At 44.3% G+C, this 20,982-nt stretch overlaps 1 protein-coding gene across 5 annotated transcripts in view; it reads left to right on the forward strand.

The window, feature by feature from the left end:
• The window catches only part of PLXNB2 (plexin B2), a 640,303-nt gene extending 626,944 nt beyond the window's left edge, over nucleotides 1–13,359 (forward strand). For all 5 annotated transcript variants that reach the window (XM_069229655.1, XM_069229656.1, XM_069229658.1 and 2 more), the window contains one exon: nucleotides 13,116–13,359. In XM_069229655.1, coding sequence (XP_069085756.1) covers nucleotides 13,116–13,220 — 105 coding nt within the window. In that variant the 3' untranslated portion in view covers nucleotides 13,221–13,359. The remainder of the gene's footprint in view (nucleotides 1–13,115) is intronic.
• Nucleotides 13,360–20,982: the final 7,623 nt, after the last annotated feature.

Genomic DNA, 20,982 nt, shown 5'->3' on the forward strand with positions numbered 1-20,982 from the left:
AGTCCACAGAAGACTCGCATGATATTTTCGGAGAGGCGCACACGGAGGAACAGGTGGGACAGCCCACAGCCTTATCCATCACAGATTTGGACTCCGATCAAGATTCCAACATCGACAGCCAGTCCATAACTCCGGCGCAGTATTTGAGTACACCTGCCAAGTCACACCACCCAAAGAGTCAAAAAGACTCCTGCACTGGTCATCGGTCCTCCACTGCCTTCGGGCCATGGTCTGTGCTGAAATATAAATCCGGATGACCAACCTTCGGGTTCGGCACCGAGAATATCTAAGACCAAAGTGCATTCCGGAACCAACTAAACACACTGCTGCAGCTGTTTCAGTATTGATCTGAAAATCTGAGACCTCGGAGTAAAAAAACAATTATGCTACTTTCGGAGCTGATACTTTTGGATTGAATCAAACACTCGGTTTTGAAGTCTTCAGAACCGAAAAAACCATCAGTAGCAAACACACTATGGCTGCAGAGGACTCATCAAATATACAACCTATTTTAGAGGTTATGGACGCGAAACAGCACAAACTTCATATTCAGAAGGACATTTGAAGGATGCTTCTTCTCCTGCAACTATTAAAAGAAAATTAACTTTTCAAGAGACTTTAAATGATGGGCCTCCACCAAAGAAAGTCTCTAAAGAGAAGGAGAAAGAAAAGGCTACACAACATCAGTTGCCTTCACCACCACACTCCTTTCCATCCCTCCACTCCACCACCACCACCGTCTCTCACATATGACACAGTTTTCCTCACAGTCATCCTCGGCATCAGGTCACAGGGATGATCTTAGTGACATCAGCAAGATACAGATCCATGGCACCTATATGACCCTGATCCCATTCTTTATAACGATCAAGATTTGTATCCTGCTAAACTATCTCCACCAGAAGATACCACTGCCTATAACCAGGTTATAGCTAGTGCAACTGCCTACCATAGTTTTCAGCTGCACACAGATCCCTTTGAGGAGGATTTTCTATTTAATACATTAACAGCTACACATAAGGAATACCAATGCCTTCCGATGCTTCCAGACATGCTCAGACATTCGTCTGACATTTTTAAAGAACCAGTCAAGGCCAGAATAATCACACCTAGGGTGGAAAAGAAATATAAATGTGCACCTTTGGACCCAATTTTGTATCAGGACTCAGTTACCACCTGATTCCATAGTCGTTAGTACAGCCAGGAAAAGGGCCAATAGTCAGTCGACAGGAGATGTTCATACTCCAGACAAGGAAAGAAAAAAGTTAGATGCAGCAGGCAAAAATGTAGCTTTCCAGGGTGCAAATCACTGGAGGATAGCAAACTCACAGGCAGTCTTAGCAAGATAAGATTGGGCCCACTGGGACCAGATGGAAGAACTTTTACAGTATCTTCCACCAGCACATCAAAAACAGGGACAACAAATACTCACAGAAGGGCACGCTATATCTAATAACACTATTACATCCGCTACAGACACAGCTAATACAGCAGCAAGAGTGATTAACACCAGTGTGGTCATTGGAAGGCATGCTTGGCTGGGATGTTCAGGTGTTAAACCTGAAATTCAGCAAGCTGTCTTAAATATGCCCTTTAACTGGTACCCCCATGTAAGTCCAAAGTATATGGTACATAGGTACCCAGAGCTTTGGGTACTGGGGGATCCCTATGGGCTGCAGCATGTATTATGGCACCCATAGGGAGCCCATGCAAAGTGTTCTGCAGGCCTGTCATTGCAGCCTGTGTGAAAGGGTGCATGCACACTTTCACTACCAGGTTACTGTAAGTCACCCCTATGGCAGGCCCTCCTAGCCCAGAGGGCAGAGTGCAAGTACATGTGTGTGAGGTCACCCCTGCATTAGCAAAGGTGCCCCCATGAACTACAGCTCCATTTTCCTGGACTTTGTGAGTGCGTGAATGCCATTTTATGCGTGTACTGGACATAGGTCACTACCTACGTCCAGCTACATAATGGTAACTAAGAACCTAGGCATGTTTGGTATCATACATGTCTGAATCATACCCCAATACTGTTGCAAGTATTGGAAGTATGATTCCATGTACTCTGGGAGCGTTTTAGAGGACCCCAGCATTACTACCACCAGTCTTACAGGGTTTTCCGGGCAGCCAAAGCAGCTGCCACCCCTCAGACAGGTTTCTGCCCTCCTGCTGCTTGATCTGATCAAGCCCAGGAAGGCAGAACAAAGGATTTCCTTAGGGAGAGGGAGGTATCACCTGCTCCTCTTGGAAAAAGGTGTGACTGGCTTTTGAGAGGTAGTCTCCCCAATCCACTGGTATCCTCTGAAGGGCAGATTTGGTGCTCTCCATGCATAAACCAGTCCACACCGGTTCAGGGACCCCAGTCCTTGCTCTGGTGCAAAACTGGACAATGGAAACGGGAGTGACCACTTCCCTGTCCATCACCACCCCAGGGGTGGTTCTCAGAGCTCCTCCAGAGCGTCCCTGGGTTCTGCAATCTAGAATCCAAGGTTGGCTGGGACCTCTGGGAGCATCTGAGTTGCCAGGCAGGTGACTTTAGAGCTCCCTCCTGATAGGTGGCCACCTGGCTAGGTGACCAATCCTCCTTTCAGGGCTATTTAAGGTCTCTCTCTTGGGTGGGTCCTCAGATTCGGCTTGCAAGATTCCAGCAGGACTCCTCTGCAACCTCTACTTTGACTTCTAGCCACTGGAACTGCAACTGGACCCTCCAGGAGCTGACAATCTGCTTCCACGAAGAAGACTCTTCTAGCAACATTGTTTCCACTGCTCCTTCCAGCTTCTGCAACATTTCCCCGGCTGTGCATCCTCTGAGGATGGCAAGTCTTCAGTCTGCACGAGAAGGAAGAAGGAAACTCACTTAGAGTGAAGGAGTCACTCCTCTGCATCCAGAGGCAACCTGCTGCAACGACGACCGGCTGCGTGGATCTCCTCTCATCCTGAACTATGTGGATCCTGCATAACAGGTGGTGGTCCGGAGTAGTCCTCTTGGTCCTCTCTGCCTGTTGAGGTAAACCCTTGCCTTCCCATGCAGGACAGTACCCCCCTGCAGTGCGACTCTTGCAGCTGCCGAGGCTTGTTTGCCTCTCTCCAAGGGATCTTCAGATGACAGGTAGCTCCAGCCCCCAGCAATCCTTCCTGTGACGCACATCCCTCTGCATGGTTCCCCTGCGAGGTGGGACTCCTTTCTGTAGTGCTGCGTGGGCTTCTTCTGCGACTTCTGCGTCCATGTCCTGTGGGTGCTGCCTCTGCTCATGTGGGCTCTGTGTCGCTGAGGGGCCCCTCTGACTCCCCCTCCTGGGTTGAGTGCTCCTGGGCCTCGCTGGTCCCCGGCAGCTCCACTTTTCCCCTAACTGCAGATTTGCCTTTGCCAAGGCTTGCTGGTGGAATTCCCGCACCGAAACCAGTCTGCAATCTTCACTCCAGCGTGGAACATCTTCTGCATCCATCAGGAACTCTTCTCTGTCTCCAGGGCTGCAGTGCTGACCTGATCTTCATCACAGTCTACCAACTCCTGCAAGTACAGCTGGATGGGTAGTAGCTCCTACTCCTCCTGAACTCCACTGTGGCTTTTGGACTTAGTCCCCTCTCTCCACAGGCCTTCCTCTCCAGGAATCCGCCTCTGGTTCCTTGCAGTCTTGTCTCGGTGTCTTCTTTTCTTCTTTTCCTTCCTTTTGGGTGGTATTGGGAAATTCTGGTGATTTACTCCCGCTTTCTTGGTCGTTGGGGGTATTGTGTTACTTACCTCTCTGGTTTTCTAATATTCCCAGCTCCCCTCTACACATTCCACTTACCTAGGTGGGGGTCCTGTGTTTGCATTCCATTTTTTTAGTATATGGTTTGGGCTCCCCCTAGGGTCACTATTAGCTATCTACCTTTGCACTGATTTCTAACCTTGTCTATGCCTATTACTGTTTACTAGTGTATATATTTAGTGTATTATCTCCTGTTGAAGGGTTGCCCTTCTAGTATTTTGTGGTGTTGTGTGACCAAAAATAAAGTACCTTTAGTTTTGTACAACTGAGTGTTTTCTTTCATGTCGGAAAGTGCTGTGTGACTACAGTGGTTTTGCATGAGATTTGCATATCTCACAGATAAGCCTTAGCTGCTCATCCACAGCTACCTCTAGATAGCCTGGCTTCTAGACACTGCCTACACTTCACTGATAGGGGAATACCTGGACCTAGTATAAGTTGTAAGTACCTTAGGTACCCACCACACACAAGGCCAGCTTCCTACAGAGCTCTTGTATTACATCAACAGAACAAAAGACTTTAGGAAATCAAAACAAGTGTTTGTAGCTTTTTCAAAACCTCTCAAACGTAATTCTATTTAAAAAAAATGGGTTAGCTAGATGGATAGTGAAGTGTATCCTAAAGCTAAAAGACAGCTACCAATAGCTCCTAAAACATATTCTGCTAGAATAAAAGGAGCTTCAATGGCCCTTTTAGGGAACATACCAATAGCAGATATATGTAAAGATGCTACATGGTCTACACCACACACATTTACTAAACGTTACTGTGTAGATGTCCTAGCTTGCCAACAAGCAAATGTTGGACAAGCAGTACTTAGGACATTATTTCAAGCTATCCAACTCCTACAGGCTAGCCACCACGTATTTGGAAGGGGGACTACCTATGCAAAGCATGTGAACCTGAAGATACACATACCATGGAATGGAAAATGTTACTTACCCAGTAGACATCTGTTCATGGCATGTAGTGCTGTAGATTCACATGCACCCTCTTGTAGGCAGTTGGCTCTGTATGCACTATTTCAAAGTAAGGAATAGTATGCACAGAGTCCAAGGGTTCCCCTTAAAGGTAAGATAGTGGCAAAAAGAGATAATTCTAATGCTCTATTTTGTGGTAGTGTGGTTGAGCAGTAGGATTATCAAAGGAGTAGTGTTAAGCATTTGTTGTACACACACAGGCAATAAATGTGGAACACACACTCAGAGACAATTCCAGGCCAATAGGTTTTTGTATAGAAAAATATCTTTTCTTAGTTTATTTTAAGAACCACAGGTTCAAATTTTACATGTAATACTTTAAATGAAAGGTATTGCAGGTAGGTACTTTAGAAACTTTGAATAATCAAAATAGCATACACAGTTTTCAAATAAATCACACATAGCTATTTTAAAACTAGACACTTAGTCCAATTTTCACAGTTCCTAGGGGGAGTAAGAGTTAGTTAGTTTTTGCAGGTAAGTAAACCACCTACGGGGTTCAAGTTTGGGTCCAAAGTAGCCCACCGTTGGGGGTTCAGAGCAACCCCAAAGTTACCACACCAGCAGCTCAGGGCCGGTCAGGTGCAGAGTTCAAAGTGGTGCCCAAAACGCATAGGCTTCAATGGAGAAGGGGTTGCCCCGGTTCCAGTCTGCCAGCAGGTAAGTACCCGTGTCTTCGGAGGGCAGACCAGGGGGGTTTTGTAGGGCACCGGGGGGGACACAAGTTAGCACAGAAAGTACACCCTCAGTAGCACGGGGGCGGCCGGGTGCAGTGTGCAAACACACGTCGGGTTTCCAATGGAAATCAACGGGAGACCAAGGGGTCTCTTCAGCGATGCAGGCAAGAGGGGGGGCTCCTCAGGGTAGCCACCACCTAGGCAAGGGAGAGGGCCTCCTGGGGGTCACTCCTGCACTGGAGTTCCGATCTTTCAGGTCCTGGGGGCTGCGGGTGCAGAGTCTTTACCAGGCGTCGGGATCTGGGAAGGAGGCAGTCGCGGTCAGGGGGAGCCTCGGGATTCCCTCTGCAGGCTTCGCTGTGGGGGCTCAGGGGGGGCAACTCTGGCTACTCCCAGTCTCGTAGTCGCCGGGGAGTCCTCCCTGAAGTGTTGTTTCTCCACAAGTCGAGCCGGGGGCGTCGGGTGCAGAGTAGCAAGTCTCACGCTTCCGGCGGGAAACGCAGTTGTTTTAAAGTTGCTCTTTTGAAACAAAGTTGCAGTCATGGGTGAACAGGGCCGCTGTCCTCTGGAGTTTCTTGGTCCTTCTAGAGCAGGGCAGTCCTCTGAGGATTCAGAGGTCGCTGGTCCCTGGGGAAAGCGTCGCTGGAGCGGTATCTTTAGAAGTGGGGAGACAGGCCGGTAGGGCTGGGGCCAAAGCAGTTGGTGTCTCGGTCTTCTCTGCAGGGTTTTTCAGCTTAGCAGTCCTCTTCTTCTTAGGTTGCAGGAATCTGAGTTCCTAGGTTCTGGGGAGCCCTTAAATACTAAATTTAAGGGCGTGTTTAGGTCTGGGGGGGTTAGTAGCCAATGGCTACTAGCCCTGAGGGTGGGTACACCCTCTTTGTGCCTCCTCCCAAGGGGAGGGGGTCACATTCCTATCCCTATTGGAGGAATCCTCCATCTGCAAGATGGAGGATTTCTAAAAGTCAGTCACCTCAGCTCAGGACACCTTAGGGGCTGTCCTGACTGGCCAGTGACTCCTCCTTGTTATTCTCATTATCTCCTCTGGCCTTGCCGCCAAAAGTGGGGCCGGGGGCGGGCAACTCCACTAGCTGGAGTGCCCTGTGGTGCTGTAACAAAGTGGGTGAGCCTTTGAGGCTCACCGCCAGGTGTTACAGTTCCTGCAGGGGGAGGTGTGAAGCACCTCAACCCAGTACAGGCTTTGTTATTAGCCACAGAGTGACAAAGGCACTCTCCCCATGTGGCCAGCAACATGTCTCGAGTGTGGCAGTCTGCTAAAACCAGTCAGCCTACACGGGTAGTTGGTTAAGGTTTCAGGGGGCACCTCTAAGGTGCCCTCTGGGGTGTATGTTACAATAAAATGTACACTGGAATCAGTGTGCATTTATTGTGCTGAGAAGTTTGATACCAAACGTCCCAGTTTTCAGTGTAGCCATTATGGTGCTATGGAGTTCGTGTTTGACAGACTCCCAGACCATATACTCTTATGGCTACCCTGCACTTACAATGTCTAAGGTTTTGCTTAGACACTGTAGGGGCACAGTGCTCATGCACTTGTGCCCTCACCTATGGTATAGGGCACCCTGCCTTAGGGCTGTAAGGCCTGCTAGAGGGGTGACTTATCTATACTGCATAGGCAGTGTGAGGTTGGCATGGCACCCTGAGGGGAGTGCCATGTCGACTTACTCGTTTTGTCCTCACCAGCACACACAAGCTGGCAAGCAGTGTGTTCTGCTGAGTGAGGGGTCCCCAGGGTGGCATAAGACATGCTGCAGCCCTTAGAGACCTTCCCTGGCATCAGGGCCCTTGGTACCAGGGGTACCAGTTACAAGGGACTTACCTGGATGCCAGGGTGTGGCAATTGTGAAAACAAAAGTACAGGTTAGGGAAAGAACACTGGTGCTGGGGCCTGGTTAGCAGGCCTCAGCACACTTTCAAATCAAAACTTAGCATCAGCAAAGGCAAAAAGTCAGGGGGTAACCATGCCAAGGAGGCATTTCCTTACACCTCCCTCCTCCCCGGAAGCCTGTAGTGGTAGTACAATATATTGTAAATATGTATATACATTGCATGGACATCTTTTACTTATCTGTCTACATATACACACACTAATAAAGAACTCCATGCCTAACTGCAGTATCGCCAAGACGAGTCGTCACTCAATCTATGACTCAAAAACATTCTTTGAAGAAAAACAACCTGTAACACTCAGAGCCCAACATTAGATGGCAGACTTAAGCAGAGTATGTGAATCTACAGCACTACATGCCACGAACAGATGTCTACTGGGAAAGTAATAATTTCCATATGGGGAGTTGAGGGTGCAAAACCTTCACTGTGGGTGCTCGGTCCTGTCACCATGCCCAACTGACCAACTTCCGGCAAGGTCGTCTATTTGACAGTGTCTTAAACCCTTTGTCTTAAATCCTTTGTCATCTTTTGCCGCAACTATATTACTTTTAGTTTACTTTTTCATTTGGAGAACTTTTCATTGTTTCACAATTCCATCTTTTTCTGTTGCTGCATCTTTTGGGAATGTTTTTGCTTTCAGTGAAATGGGAAATAGTTATGTGAGCAATATTTCCAGGTGCTCTGGTCACATGAATGAATACATTTGTCTGCATTAGCCTTCAGTTTGGGCAGTCGAGTATATCTATAGTTGCTGTAAGCTAGTTTGATCTTCCAGATCCTACCCCCTGGAGTAGGAATTCACTACCACAGGTGTGATTAGATAGAAAGAAGCGGCAGGTGGACATTAGACATCTAGGAGGCAACAGGAAATTTAGGTAGAATTGGAAGAATATTATAGATGAGAAAACAGAGCTGTGACTACAGTGGAGAGGTGAAATAAGGAATGTGACATGGAAACAAAGATTGGAACGAAGGGCACAAAATCAAACACCCATTTGAAGAAGATGCTGTGAAATCAAAGGGGCAGGGAGAATCAGCCATTTTAATGTGTTGTAGTTGTACACATGAAGAGGAAATACGGGTCCAGAGATGCACACAGGACGTTGGAGAGGGGAGGCACCGCTAGGTTGTCCCAACCCACCACTGTTAAGGTGGTGAGCAAGTCATGAGTATGAAACAAAAACAGCAAAGAAACACGAACACTCAACCTTGATATTAATATGCACATTCTTAATGTTGTCCACACCATTTTCTTGTTGCAAGTTATACAGGATGGTTGCTTTAATAAAAAAATGGAGTTCATTTGTAGACTGACTCGAGTGGTTTACTATCAAGTGACTTACCATCCCTCTCGCTTACTCTTCCCTTAAGAATGCCATATCTACTTGTGTAACATAACACAGCTTTCTTGCACATCCTATGGATCACAGTGTAACAAGAGCTTACCGTTTGAGTCTTTTATTTTTTAAACAGTAAATTTCCCATGCTAAAACTTTTTGTATACACTTTTTATAGATCCAGCCTGTGCTCTATATAGAAACATCACATGGAAGTGAATATTTGTGTTTCATAATGTCATATGTTTAAGTCCAACTCACAATTTTGTTAATCTTTTGAAGTTACTTGTGTGATGGACAAGTTACGCACCTTCGGTGATGCCTTATCTGGTAGAGACAATATTTAGTTGCAGATTTCTTACCTTAGAATTTCTTCAGGCGTCAGTCTAGACCTGACGCTTTTTCTCGAGTGGTAGCCCTGTGCGCCATTAGGTGGCTTTGATCGCCTCCGTGTCAGTCATCTGTGTCGTCCGCGCTGGAAATGATGTTGCAGGTCCTATATAGTTGCCACACCGGTGCACTCAAATCTGTTTCTTTTCACAACTTTCAACACCAGAAGCACAGAACCATGAGGAACACTGACCACTGGTGTGTCAGAACAAGGGCCCTAAAAGGGAGTCCATTGTCCCTAGAAATCAGTTTGCAGTGTGGGGAGGGTGGGGTGGGTCAGTAAGAAATCTGCAACTAGATATTGTCTCTACCAGATAAGGCGTTACCGAAGGTAAGTAACACATCCATCTGATTGAGACATCTAGTTGCAGATTCCTTACCTTAGAGTAGATACCCAACCAGTACCATCGCGGGAGACGGTTCTGCGAACTAAGATACTAGAAAGCACTGCAGGACTGAATGGGCAAAGTGCCCACCCCTACAGACCTGACCAGGCAGTGGTGTGCAGAAATGCCCATGTTGCTGCCTGACAGATGTCAAGGACTGGAACTCTGCTTGCTAATGCAGAGGTCCCAGCTTTAGATATGGTAGAATGAGCATGCAAACCCTCAGGGGATTGCTTCTTAGCCATTGCATAGCACATTTTAATGTAGAGAATGACCCATTTGGAGATGGTTCTCTTTTGCACTACCTGACCTTTCTAAGCACCCACATAGCCAACAAAGAGTTGATCATCCACCCAGAATGCTTTGATACAATGAAGGTAGAATGCCAATGCTGCTTTGGGGTCCAGGTGGTGGAGTCTCTCTTGTTCATTAGAAGGATGTGGGAGTGCATAAAAAGTAGGCAAGGTGATGGATTAGCCTATATGGAAGGGTGTAACCACTTTTGGCAGAAAGGAGACCCTAGTGCGAAGCACCACTTTGTCACGATAGATGGACAAGTAGAGCAGTATACATGACCGTGCCTGCAGCTCACTCACCCTGCGGGAAGATGTAATGTCCACAAGGAAGGCTGTTTTCAAAGTAAAACACCTGAGCGAACAATTGTGGAGAGGCTCAAAAGGAGCACACATCAGAAATGGTAAAACTAAATTCAAATCCCATTGGGACATGAATGGAGATAGAGAAAACATATAAGTAAGACAATTAAGGAACCTTTTTACAATTGGAGACAAGGAAGGTAGACTGCAGAAATGGCAGACCTTTAACCTTTGAGAATGCTCATTGCAGAGCCCTGCTAGGCCAAAGAAAGGATAAACAACGAAACCTCAGAGGGTCAGAAAGGGGTCAACAGACTTGTCTGTGTACTATGCCACATATAGCTTCCAATGATGGGTGTATTACATTTTGGTGTACGGTCATCTGGCTGCCAAGATTACCTTACACATTTTGGATGGGAGGTCAAAAGCTGTCTACTGCCACGGCTTAATCTCCACACAAGAAGGCAGAGACTGGACAGCTTCAGGTGGAGAACCCTTCCCTGCTGCTGCGACACAAGATCCGCCCAAATGGGCAGTCTGATCGAAGGAACAATGGCCATGCTCAGTATACTCTTCGTGCCTGGTCTGGAGCCGCTAGGATTACTTGAGCCCAGTCATTTTTGATCTTCTTGAAAACTCTGGGAAGAAGTGGTATGGGCGGAAAGGCATACAGGAACGCTGAGTTCCACTTGAGATGAAAAGTGTCACTGATCAATTGCCGACTTGAAAACTCTAACTCAGCAATATTGCTTGACATTAAGCGTTCTTTGTGGAAGCAAATAGATCTAACCAAGGCTCACCCCACTGCTGAAAGACCTTGCGCCACCTCTGAATACAGATGCCGTTCATGATCGACCAAGCATTGTTGACTGAGTATGTCCAGCCTTTTGGATTCCTTATCAGGGGTGTGGAAGGGAACACCGCCTGGGAGGTTGAGGTTTGGATGACCAAGCTCTCAGGGGTGGGGTGTTGAGTCAGGAAACCTGGGTCACCTGGTGCAGGGCGATGGTGGCGGGAAGTTGTCCTGTTCACAGGAGCCTCTGTGCTGGGTTTGGATAAGGTACCCAGTAGGACATCTGTTAGGGCTTCATTAAAGGGGAGCAGGGGTTCAGAGGATGAAGCCCCAGGCTGAAACACCTCTGTCAGGACGTTACTCCTGACTGCCAACAAAGGCAGCACAAGGTCCAGGACCTCAGCTGCTCTCCGCACCACCATGAAGCTCCCTCCTCTATAGCCAATATACGGAGAGAGAATGCCATTATCTGGGGAGGTATCCATTCCACTGGCTTCACCCAGGTCGTATGCAGTCCTTGGGGTCTTGGAGCTGGTATTTCAAAAGGTCCAGTGACCCCCTCCCATTTCTCACCGTACCCTAGCCCATAGGAATAAGGCTCAGGATCTGACACAGGAGAGAAGGCCCCTGTTGGCCCCAGAGTCTTCGTCATACCCATCCGTCTCCAGGTCAGTCGGCAATAAGGATGGGGGTAGCTGTGGCAGCACCGGGAGCATTGAGACCGGTGCCAGGGAAGGTCAAGGTGGTACAACCGGCATCGGTCCTGATCCACAAATGGATCTGTGGGTGCCACTTGGAGCCGAGGCCACAGCAGCAGGTGTGTAACCCGAAGGGGCTTCTTCCGACTCCACTGGGCCTGATGGTGCACCATTGGAGTTGGACTTCCCAAAAATTAGGCGCATGGCCTCCTTAAACTCTTTAAGTTGGTCAGGGGTTGCTGCGACTCCTGGAAATTTGGGAAGGGACGGAGTTGGGCCAGATGCAGGCTCTGCAGGAGGAGGCCTAGATCGACAACACCCCCTCGCCGACCAACAGACGAGCTCAAGTCAAAGAAATTTTAACTTTCTTCAACCTCTTCTTGTGCCTCGACTTACACAATTGTCCAGAGACCCTGAGTGGGATGACAGAGTGGGGGGACTACGTTACAGAGTCTGAGACCTTCCTCTTGATCAGGACTTACGTGGAGCAGAGCGCTGGGCCGCCATCAGCTTTAGGGACCACTCCCTCAAAGCCTTTGAATTTATTGCGTGGTACTCTAAGCACGTCTTCAGGTCATGGTTGCACTCCAGACACCAAAGGCACACGAGGTGCGGATCCGTCTTGGACATCGTCTGATGGCAGCATACCCAGGGTTTGATTCCTCGACGTACCAGCAGTATGAAATACTCAAAAAAGCTTTTGACAGAAGTCGAAAAAAGACCAGTCAAATAGTGACTGAGGGATAGCTGTTTCTTTGAATCCGCACTGGATGGTGTGGAAAGAAAAAGAACCGACGTCTGGATGACAGGGTGGAGCCTAAATAGGACCCACAAGGTCATATCTGTCATGGATGCATCTGATGACGGACATGTAGTCGGACACGTAGCCGATTGATGTCACCTAACGGCAAGTAGGAGTACTGCTCAAGAAAAATCTTCAGAACCAAGCAGACGCCTGGGGAAATTCTAAGGAATCTGCAACTAGATGTCTCATCAGATTACTTGAGTTATAAAAGCTCTTTTAAGAAATGTGAACTAACGAATGAGTAGGTAGATGAAATGCCACCATATGATTGTGTATAAAACTATGAATAGAAATATTCATGTTCCTGTTTAGTACCTTATGAAAAGGTGCTCCTCTTCTAATCTGGATGTGATGCCCAGGACTCCTTTCCTTTGTGGTTATGAGCCACCAGAAAATTGTGTTCTGTCCCTTCAGTGGCACTTTGCATCTGCAAAAGGTGCATAACAGCATAAGGCAAAGAACATCAACCGGTGTAGTTTCTGTCGGGGAGAAAAGCATTTTGAGCATGTGGTTCACTTTGTGGTGTATCCCTGGGTAATGAGACATCTGAATTTCTTTATTCATCTATGATCTGTGCCTTGTGGGACTCCATATAGTGAAGTGATTTAGATTTTGCATCTAAAGGTTCCTAAGCTTTGGATTCCGCATCTAAAGGGTCCAGGGTGCTTACAGGCAAAAAAGATCCTGCTGTAGGCTGTGAATGGGTAGGATGACATACAACTGGATGGCTCAGTTAAATATCGTATAAAATTGGCTTTTTCACTTTTCATGTTTGTTTTATTTTATCTTTCAGATCATATCCGCTCTGGAAGAGGATCAGGCCGCCCAACGAATGCAGTTGGCCTACCGTTTACAACAGATCGCAGCAGCGTTGGAGAATAAAGTAACGGACCTTTGATTAGAAAGTGGCAATAAAAGAAATCTGAGGGCGCAGATGTTGAAAATACTTCTTCCTTGATATGGAAAATAGTGTTATATTTTTAAATGCACAATGCCATTTTTTTAAACGCGAATTATTCCTTGTTTTAATATTGGCATCTCAATGTACAGATTTTATTGTAAATTATACCTCTACTTGAAATCATGTCTTGTGTAGAAATTAACTTTAGAGGAGGAGGCGAGGGGAGTCCTTATGAGGAGGAAAAGAGAATAGGCTACAAAGTAAAGCAGCACGTCATCATTTCCAGAATTATGCAAGTGCACAGAAAGCTGCTTTAGCATCCTCTACACTCCAGCAATATTTGTACAAAGAAAAATAGCAACAGCACATTTGAAGGTACAGCTGTGTCCGGGTTTCCTTTTGTATTGCAATAATCGGCTGACAGCTAATAATTCCTTTGAGATGCTACTTATCAATTATTCTCAAAGTGCAGAAGTGTTGTAACACCTCTCCGTCGGATTCACAAAGGAATATATCTTCATATTGCGAACAGATTGGCCCTGTCACATAATACAACCTTTGCATTGCGTGTTTTATTTTATATAAATATATATATATATATATATGCTAATGTGCCTTACCTGTACTAATTCATGTGAGTCTGATATTGATGATTTTGTAAAGAAAATAAGAGATCATACATATTTTATTTATGTTCTTGACTGAATTTTGAGTCAATGGTACAAACAAATTCTTACAATAAGTGGCTCCTCAAGACTATTGTTTGACACAGTTTTGTAAACTTTTAATATGTTTAGTATCTTGTATTGGAAATTTCTGGTACGTTTTTTATTTGCATACACAGCAGTCTTGATGACAGCAACAAATAATTTCTTATTATAAGTGGAATGTAAAATACAATGTAAAATGTCTTGTACAATTAGTCACAAATACCACTATGTCTGCAAGTTGTGAGCTTCCGCGTGGCACGGGACATGTGCTGCAACTCCATGAGCTGAAATTAAAGGAATTTGCAAATATGGATTGTAAAACGTTTTTGAGGTGTGACCTACTGCCTAGGTTTCCACCGTGCGGTACGCTCTGATTCTACTCGGAGCCCTTTCTGTAACAAGGCGGCTGTGCTTGCAAGGACCTATGTACAGAGACTCGGCTCACTTTGTGGGAGCATCCAGGTTCACGTGGCATCTGCTTCCTTCCTCTTTACTCTGCACTATAATTTAGGAAGCCACTGAAACGTCATCCAGCAGCTTTTTGACATCCACTCATAACCACTAAAATCATTTGGCAATTGAGGAACAATCAGAGTTCAAAGGAAAATGTTTATGATCTACGCACACGGAGGGTGATTTAAGAATAGGAAATCAGCCCTATACGGTATATGTATCAGAACTGGTGGTGGTACCATGGCTCATAGGAATGTGTATGCTGGGGCAATGGGTGCTCTGCTGTTAGATTCGACAGTACATTAGTGCACAATAGTGGCAATGGGTATTGGGTCTCTTCCCATGTATTTCCCTTCTTAGAAGTGTTTTTGGAATAATACATTCTTTTGCACAACCCATTTTTCTAGTGGCACAATTGTCTTGGGCTAATACAATGCCTGAACTCTCAGGATTTGTGGAATTCATATTTCTACTTATACCGGTTTCTATTGTGTTTTTGGTAACACACTGGGCATCTCTCATCGAATTACACTAAAATGTCCTGTAGTAGTAGTAAAATGTCCCTGTATTTGTCATCACAGTGCTGTATTTGTCGAAGTAAAGTTTTGCTCCTTTTTTTGCAATGACGTCACATTATTGACTTTTCTAATTAATCAACATTGCCTTGAGTGTGCATGCCTCCAGAGCATTGTCTTTTCATGTGCATTTGAAGTCATTAACAACTGTGATTCTGTGTTCTCCAGCTATTGTGTTAGTTGCTGTGTGTCTTGTTTTTAACGGATAATGATGCACCTTTTTCCCAGATTCTCAGTACTGTATGCCCTAATTGCATATCTGCAGAGCTTTGTACTTTATTTTTCTAAACCATCACACATACTATTTTTCAGTTCTCTCTATTTAAGTTTGGTGTTGCTGGCAAGTTCCCCACCTGGCTAACACTTTTCGACACTTGGCACTTTCTCACAACACAGTCCTTATCACGTTCAGCTTCCACGCATCAAATGCTCTAGAAACGTATCCCTACCTCCTGTGTCATCAAAATGTTTTTGGACATTTTGCGCTTTGTTTTACACTTAGCCTGATCTCTCCTTCCTCACTTTGAATTTTTATCCTTTAAGCCAGGAATGTCTGCTGTGTAAATGTTGCCTAACCAAAAATTCCATGATTACTTCCCACCTCAAAAATGGCAAGCTTCCATCGTTTTTTCTTGGCTATTCTCTTCCCACTTAATCAGTTCTCAAGAGCTCTCGTTGGTGACAGTTCCATTTTGCTTTTTCCATTCGTTCTGCTTGTTACTTCTGCCACTTTAATCATTTTTCTGTATTTTTTGTTATTACTTGTTACTTTTCAGACCTCTAAATGCCCCCGTCAGTTGTGCTAGACAGTTGCTGTTGCCCACCTAACTTGAGCTCCCAACGCACTTTATACCAATTGGCCTTTAGGACAACTGCCCAGTATTCAGTATCTTTTCTTAAATTGATGGCCGCTAATAAGTCCATCCATGTATCAATTTCCAACTGTTTCATAGGCACACATTGTGATGTATCTTAACTCAGCATTTCACAAGCACAAGCAGTAAAATGAATCTTATGTTCCTCATTGCTCATCCCTGTGGATTATCAGGCATAATATTGTTGTTTTGGCACATTGTTTTTTATTTGAATTAGTGTCTGGTTTTCTTTCAAACAATGCCACCTTGTCCCCATCAACTTTGCGCTGCACTAAGTGGTTTTTGTGCCATCCTGAAAATTAATGTTTCCTAGACTGTTTATTCTTAATCATCTACCTAAAGTATGTAACTGTCTTTTGCATAACCTTGTTGTACCTTACTTTACGGTATCTGTAAAGTGCTATAGAAGGCGTTTTGTAAATGAACAGAAATAAAATCTTTATTTTCCTGTTTCGTGGTTGTTTCTTTTGCCATGCAGCTCTCTATCACTCCCAATGCCAACCAAAATTGTTTGTTCCAACCCTTGTGTTTGACCAAAATGTACAGTATTTAAAGGAAGCATGCAGTTTTAACAAAAATATAATTTACTAATTATGTTGAAACGTAAGTTAAATTTCCCAATCAAAAACTCGACATTGTATATATTTTTAAAACTCTCATAGTAATGTTCTTAGTTGATGTGCCCTCCAATTTGGGAATTGTCTCAAAGTAGTGAAACAGTAAGTGACTGGGCATAAGCAATGTATATCAACAATAAATGTACAGACAAAGAGTTGCACATTCATGTTGCTAGACAGTAAATAAAACAGCTGTTGGTAAGGCCAGCAGGTCTAGTGTTAGGCGTCAGCCTTTTGGCTTTTATTTTGTCATGGTGTTTTTTTTTATTTTTTAAGAAACCTTATTGTTGAAAGGTTGGCGGCCCCTTTTCAGGATTAAAAAAAAATGTCTAAAGGCACAAATACGTTTTGGGCCTTTATGTCATAGTATTCCCTGGCATTGAAGGAAACTGTATTACGTGGAGATGTGACCCTTGTAAAAGGTCAGAATGCTGACACTCACAGTGAAGCTAAACAGTTCCTGAAGTGGTCTTGTTCCATGCTGTAGTTGGCAGAACACAAATGTGAATGAAGACACGAGACGAATGAACGAAGAGGGCTAGTTGAAATATCCTGTAAGTATATATCATTGTAGTCTAATCAAAAGGTCTCTGCTAAAGCCAGACCTTAAAACTGTCTACTTCTATTTTGCACTTTTTTGCAGTAGTAGATATGAGCTTTCTATTGCTTTTACTTGTGTGATCTTGCTTCCTGTTACAAAGGTTCAAGACAGTAAACTAATCAAGAGCAGTCCAAGTTACAACAATGCACTGAAAAAAGATCAGAATATATTAATGCAAAGTTGTGATTGGCAAATCTGGTAGTATTAAATAAAATAATCGTACTGAACAACATATTGTTTTAATGAGATGCATTGCTACTTTTATCAGAGCAAAAATGGTTCTTGTCCTCCCTTGGCTTAGCCTTTGTCTGAAAGGATTGATTTTGTAAATGAACTTGCCACATAGTCCCCTTTTCATCAGTAAATTCTACTTGTGTGACCTTGAAAGTATAGTGCAATCAGACAAAAACTAACGGAGTTACAACCTGCCTTTTGGTACATCCTCTTCTACGATAATTGTTTGCTCTCAATTCATGCTAAATTTTATTGAGAATACTGGCACCTCCTAAAAATTGCAGAGACTATATTTTTCAAAAACTAGAATGATCAAATTTAGAAGAAAATCTGAAAAAGTAAAGTGGCAGCCTTGCTAAGTCGCAGAAGCATTTCTACTTAATTTACAGAAAGTTACCTTTCCATGGAAGTCTAGCTTTCCCACATGGAACTATGCAACCAATTTGTTTTGATAGTCATGAAACCACACACTGTACTCAAGTAACTGGATTAATATTTCGGTGATGACTACTCACTTTAAGGAACAAGCACAACTCTTGGCAGGGTGAACATTCAAAACCACTAAATTAACCCTTAGCTCAACCCCCTGGTAGCTACGGCACAGAGTAGACCGGATTAACTTCGGCCACTTTGTAAAGTATTTATGCAGCACCAAAAGAGTACTGATGTTGAAATGCAACACAGTAAAAATCCGAAACTGAGTTGGAAAACTAGAGTAATTCTTAATAAACAAAATTACAAAAATCCAATAAGGAGATCGGGACATATGAATTTTTAAACTTTTGAGTAAGAATAGCACGAAGAATCATAAAAGTGCCAATGACAGTCATTGGTCATAGACTACTGGAACTTAAGTGCACATTTGATACTGATCACAATGGAGTGTGGGTTGGACACACCAAGCAGGTTTGCCCTGGTCATTAATTTTACCTTCTGACCCTAATACTTTAATACCTATCCACCACAGGAGTATACTTCTCAAATTCCTCAGGACCTGAGAGAAGGCAGTTAGAGACACACAGAGTGTTAGGCAGATGCCAAACAGCAGGATCCAGTCCAGGTTTAGTTGCCACTGGTCAGCTAAGAAATTGCAGGGAAAGGCTTCTTATAGCTTGTTGTATCCCTGTAGCTTCAACGGGTAAGTCTTGTGCCCAGGACAAAGATGACCCCATGTGTCATAAGAGGGAGAGCAGGTAAGGTCTTCTAGACTCTCCTCTGGTCTCAGCTCACAGGTTCAGTCCACTTTTGATCTTCCACAGGTCCAAGAGTGTTCTGAAGAGGATGACTGAAGGTGCCACATTTATGCCTGGCAAAAGCCAGTGGGTGGGAAGTATTCCTAGGCACACCCTAACCATTGAGGTAAATGTTCCCTGGGCCACCCCCTAGCTACTTGGGGCATTTATAAGATGGCAAAAGTCTTCAGCCACACTAAACTTGGGGCTGGGGGTGTGCATGGTAGTGTACTATGGTACTCTAAGTGCCCTTAACATTAACACCAAAATACAGTTTGAAATAGCCACAGTATTCCCAATAAAACAAGCGACATTAGTCTAATAGTAAAAAGCTGGGTTTGTACTAGTCAATTGATACACGCAAACTGTTTTGCCATCCTGTTTCTCTACTTTGACATATGTCCCAAGTAAACCCAACAGATTTGTCAAGTAGGCTTTGAGATTCCAGCAGGATTTAACACTGTAATATCAGAAAGATGCTCACAGTGATTGCAGTCTGTCTAGCCTGGGTTGACAAAGGAAGGCCACTGCCCAGGCACCAGCTAACATTTGCCTGTGACAGGAGAGGCATCTTTGAGTATAACAGAGTTCCTGGGCAAAGGCCACCAGACATCCTGTCAAGGGAACAATACTTCCCCACATCCAAGGTCTCTGTCCTGTGCAGGAAGCAGTTTTCACAACTTATCAGAGGGAGCTATTCGGTGACAGTTGGAGCTCATGCAACTGAGCCTCCAGAGGCTTTATGCAAGGAAAATATATCTTTCTAATAGTACCTTTTCCTTAGTAATTGATAAAAATATGATTTACCAACACATTAGATTTTGCTAACTATAAAGTGTATTCATTATATTTCTAGCTGTTGTCTAACTTCAATTACCGTTATTACACTTAATAATGTAACGCAGGGTTTCCCTATGAAACAGTCACCCTAGCTACAGTGTAAATAGAATCTGGGGCTTTTTTCACTCTAAGCACATGTTTAACATTAAGCTTTTACATGCCCTACCTTTAAATGCTGATGGAGCTTTTGGGCCACTTTCCTGAAACCAGTCGCAGAATTGTTTTTTTGTTTTCTTTTTTTTTTTTTGTAGGTCGACACAAAAGATGTTGGGAGTTAACATTAGGTTACACAAGGAGGACCAGGAATTGGCAATAAGGTAAAAAAAGTATTACAAGTTAATAGTCAGGTTAATGTGTAAATCTGTCTCAAAACTATGCTGTAAAGATACTTGATCACAACAGGATAACCAAATATCCTGAAGACCTTTAGGCACATGTGCCTAAGGCACGCAAAGGTTCAGTTACAGCAGTACAGAAAATCAGCAATAAGAATTTGTGCTCAGAGAAGAGGCTTCAATTCTCATGAGTAATATCTAAGGTCAATTAGCTCAGGACATACAGGGAGTGCAGAATTATTAGGCAAGTTGTATTTTTGAGGATTAATTTTATTATTGAACAACAACCATGTTCTCAATGAACCCAAACAACTCATTAATATCAAAACTGAATATTTTTGGAAGTAGTTTTTAGTTTGTTTTTAGTTTTAGCTATGTTAGGGGGATATCTGTGTGTGCAGGTGACTATCACTGTGCATAATTATTAGGCAACTTAACAAAAAAAAATATATACCCATTTCAATTATTTATTATTACCAGTGAAACCAATATAACATCTCAACATTCACAAATATACATTTCTGACATTCAAAAACAAAACAAAAACAAATCAGTGACCAATATAGCCACCTTTCTTTGCAAGGACACTCAAAAGCCTGCCATCCATGGAATCTGTCAGTGTTTTGATCTGTTCACCATCAACATTGCGTGCAGCAGCAACCACAGCCTCCCAGACACTGTTCAGAGAGGTGTACTGTTTTCCCTCCTTGTAAATCTCACATTTGATGATGGACCACAGGTTCTCAATGGGGTTCAGATCAGGTGAACAAGGAGGCCATGTCATTAGATTTCCTTCTTTTATACCCTTTCTTGCCAGCCACGCTGTGGAGTACTTGGACGCGTGTGATGGAGCATTGTCCTGCATGAAAATCATGTTTTTCTTGAAGGATGCAGACTTCTTCCTGTACCACTGCTTGAAGAAGGTGTCTTCCAGGAACTGGCAGTAGGACTGGGAGTTGAGCTTGACTCCATCCTCAACCCGAAAAGGCCCCACAAGCTCATCTTTGATGATACCAGCCCAAACCAGTACTCCACCTCCACCTTGCTGGCGTCTGAGTCGGACTGGAGCTCTCTGCCCTTTACCAATCCAGCCACGGGCCCATCAAGACTCACTCTCATTTCATCAGTCCATAAAACCTTAGAAAAATCAGTCTTGAGATATTTCTTGGCCCAGTCTTGACGTTTCAGCTTGTGTGTCTTGTTCAGTGGTGGTCGTCTTTCAGCCTTTCTTACCTTGGCCATGTCTCGGAGTATTGCACACCTTGTGCTTTTGGGCACTCCAGTGAT

The sequence above is a fragment of the Pleurodeles waltl genome, chromosome 4_1, assembly GCF_031143425.1.
Source record: "Pleurodeles waltl isolate 20211129_DDA chromosome 4_1, aPleWal1.hap1.20221129, whole genome shotgun sequence".
Taxonomy (NCBI): Eukaryota; Metazoa; Chordata; class Amphibia; order Caudata; family Salamandridae; genus Pleurodeles; species Pleurodeles waltl.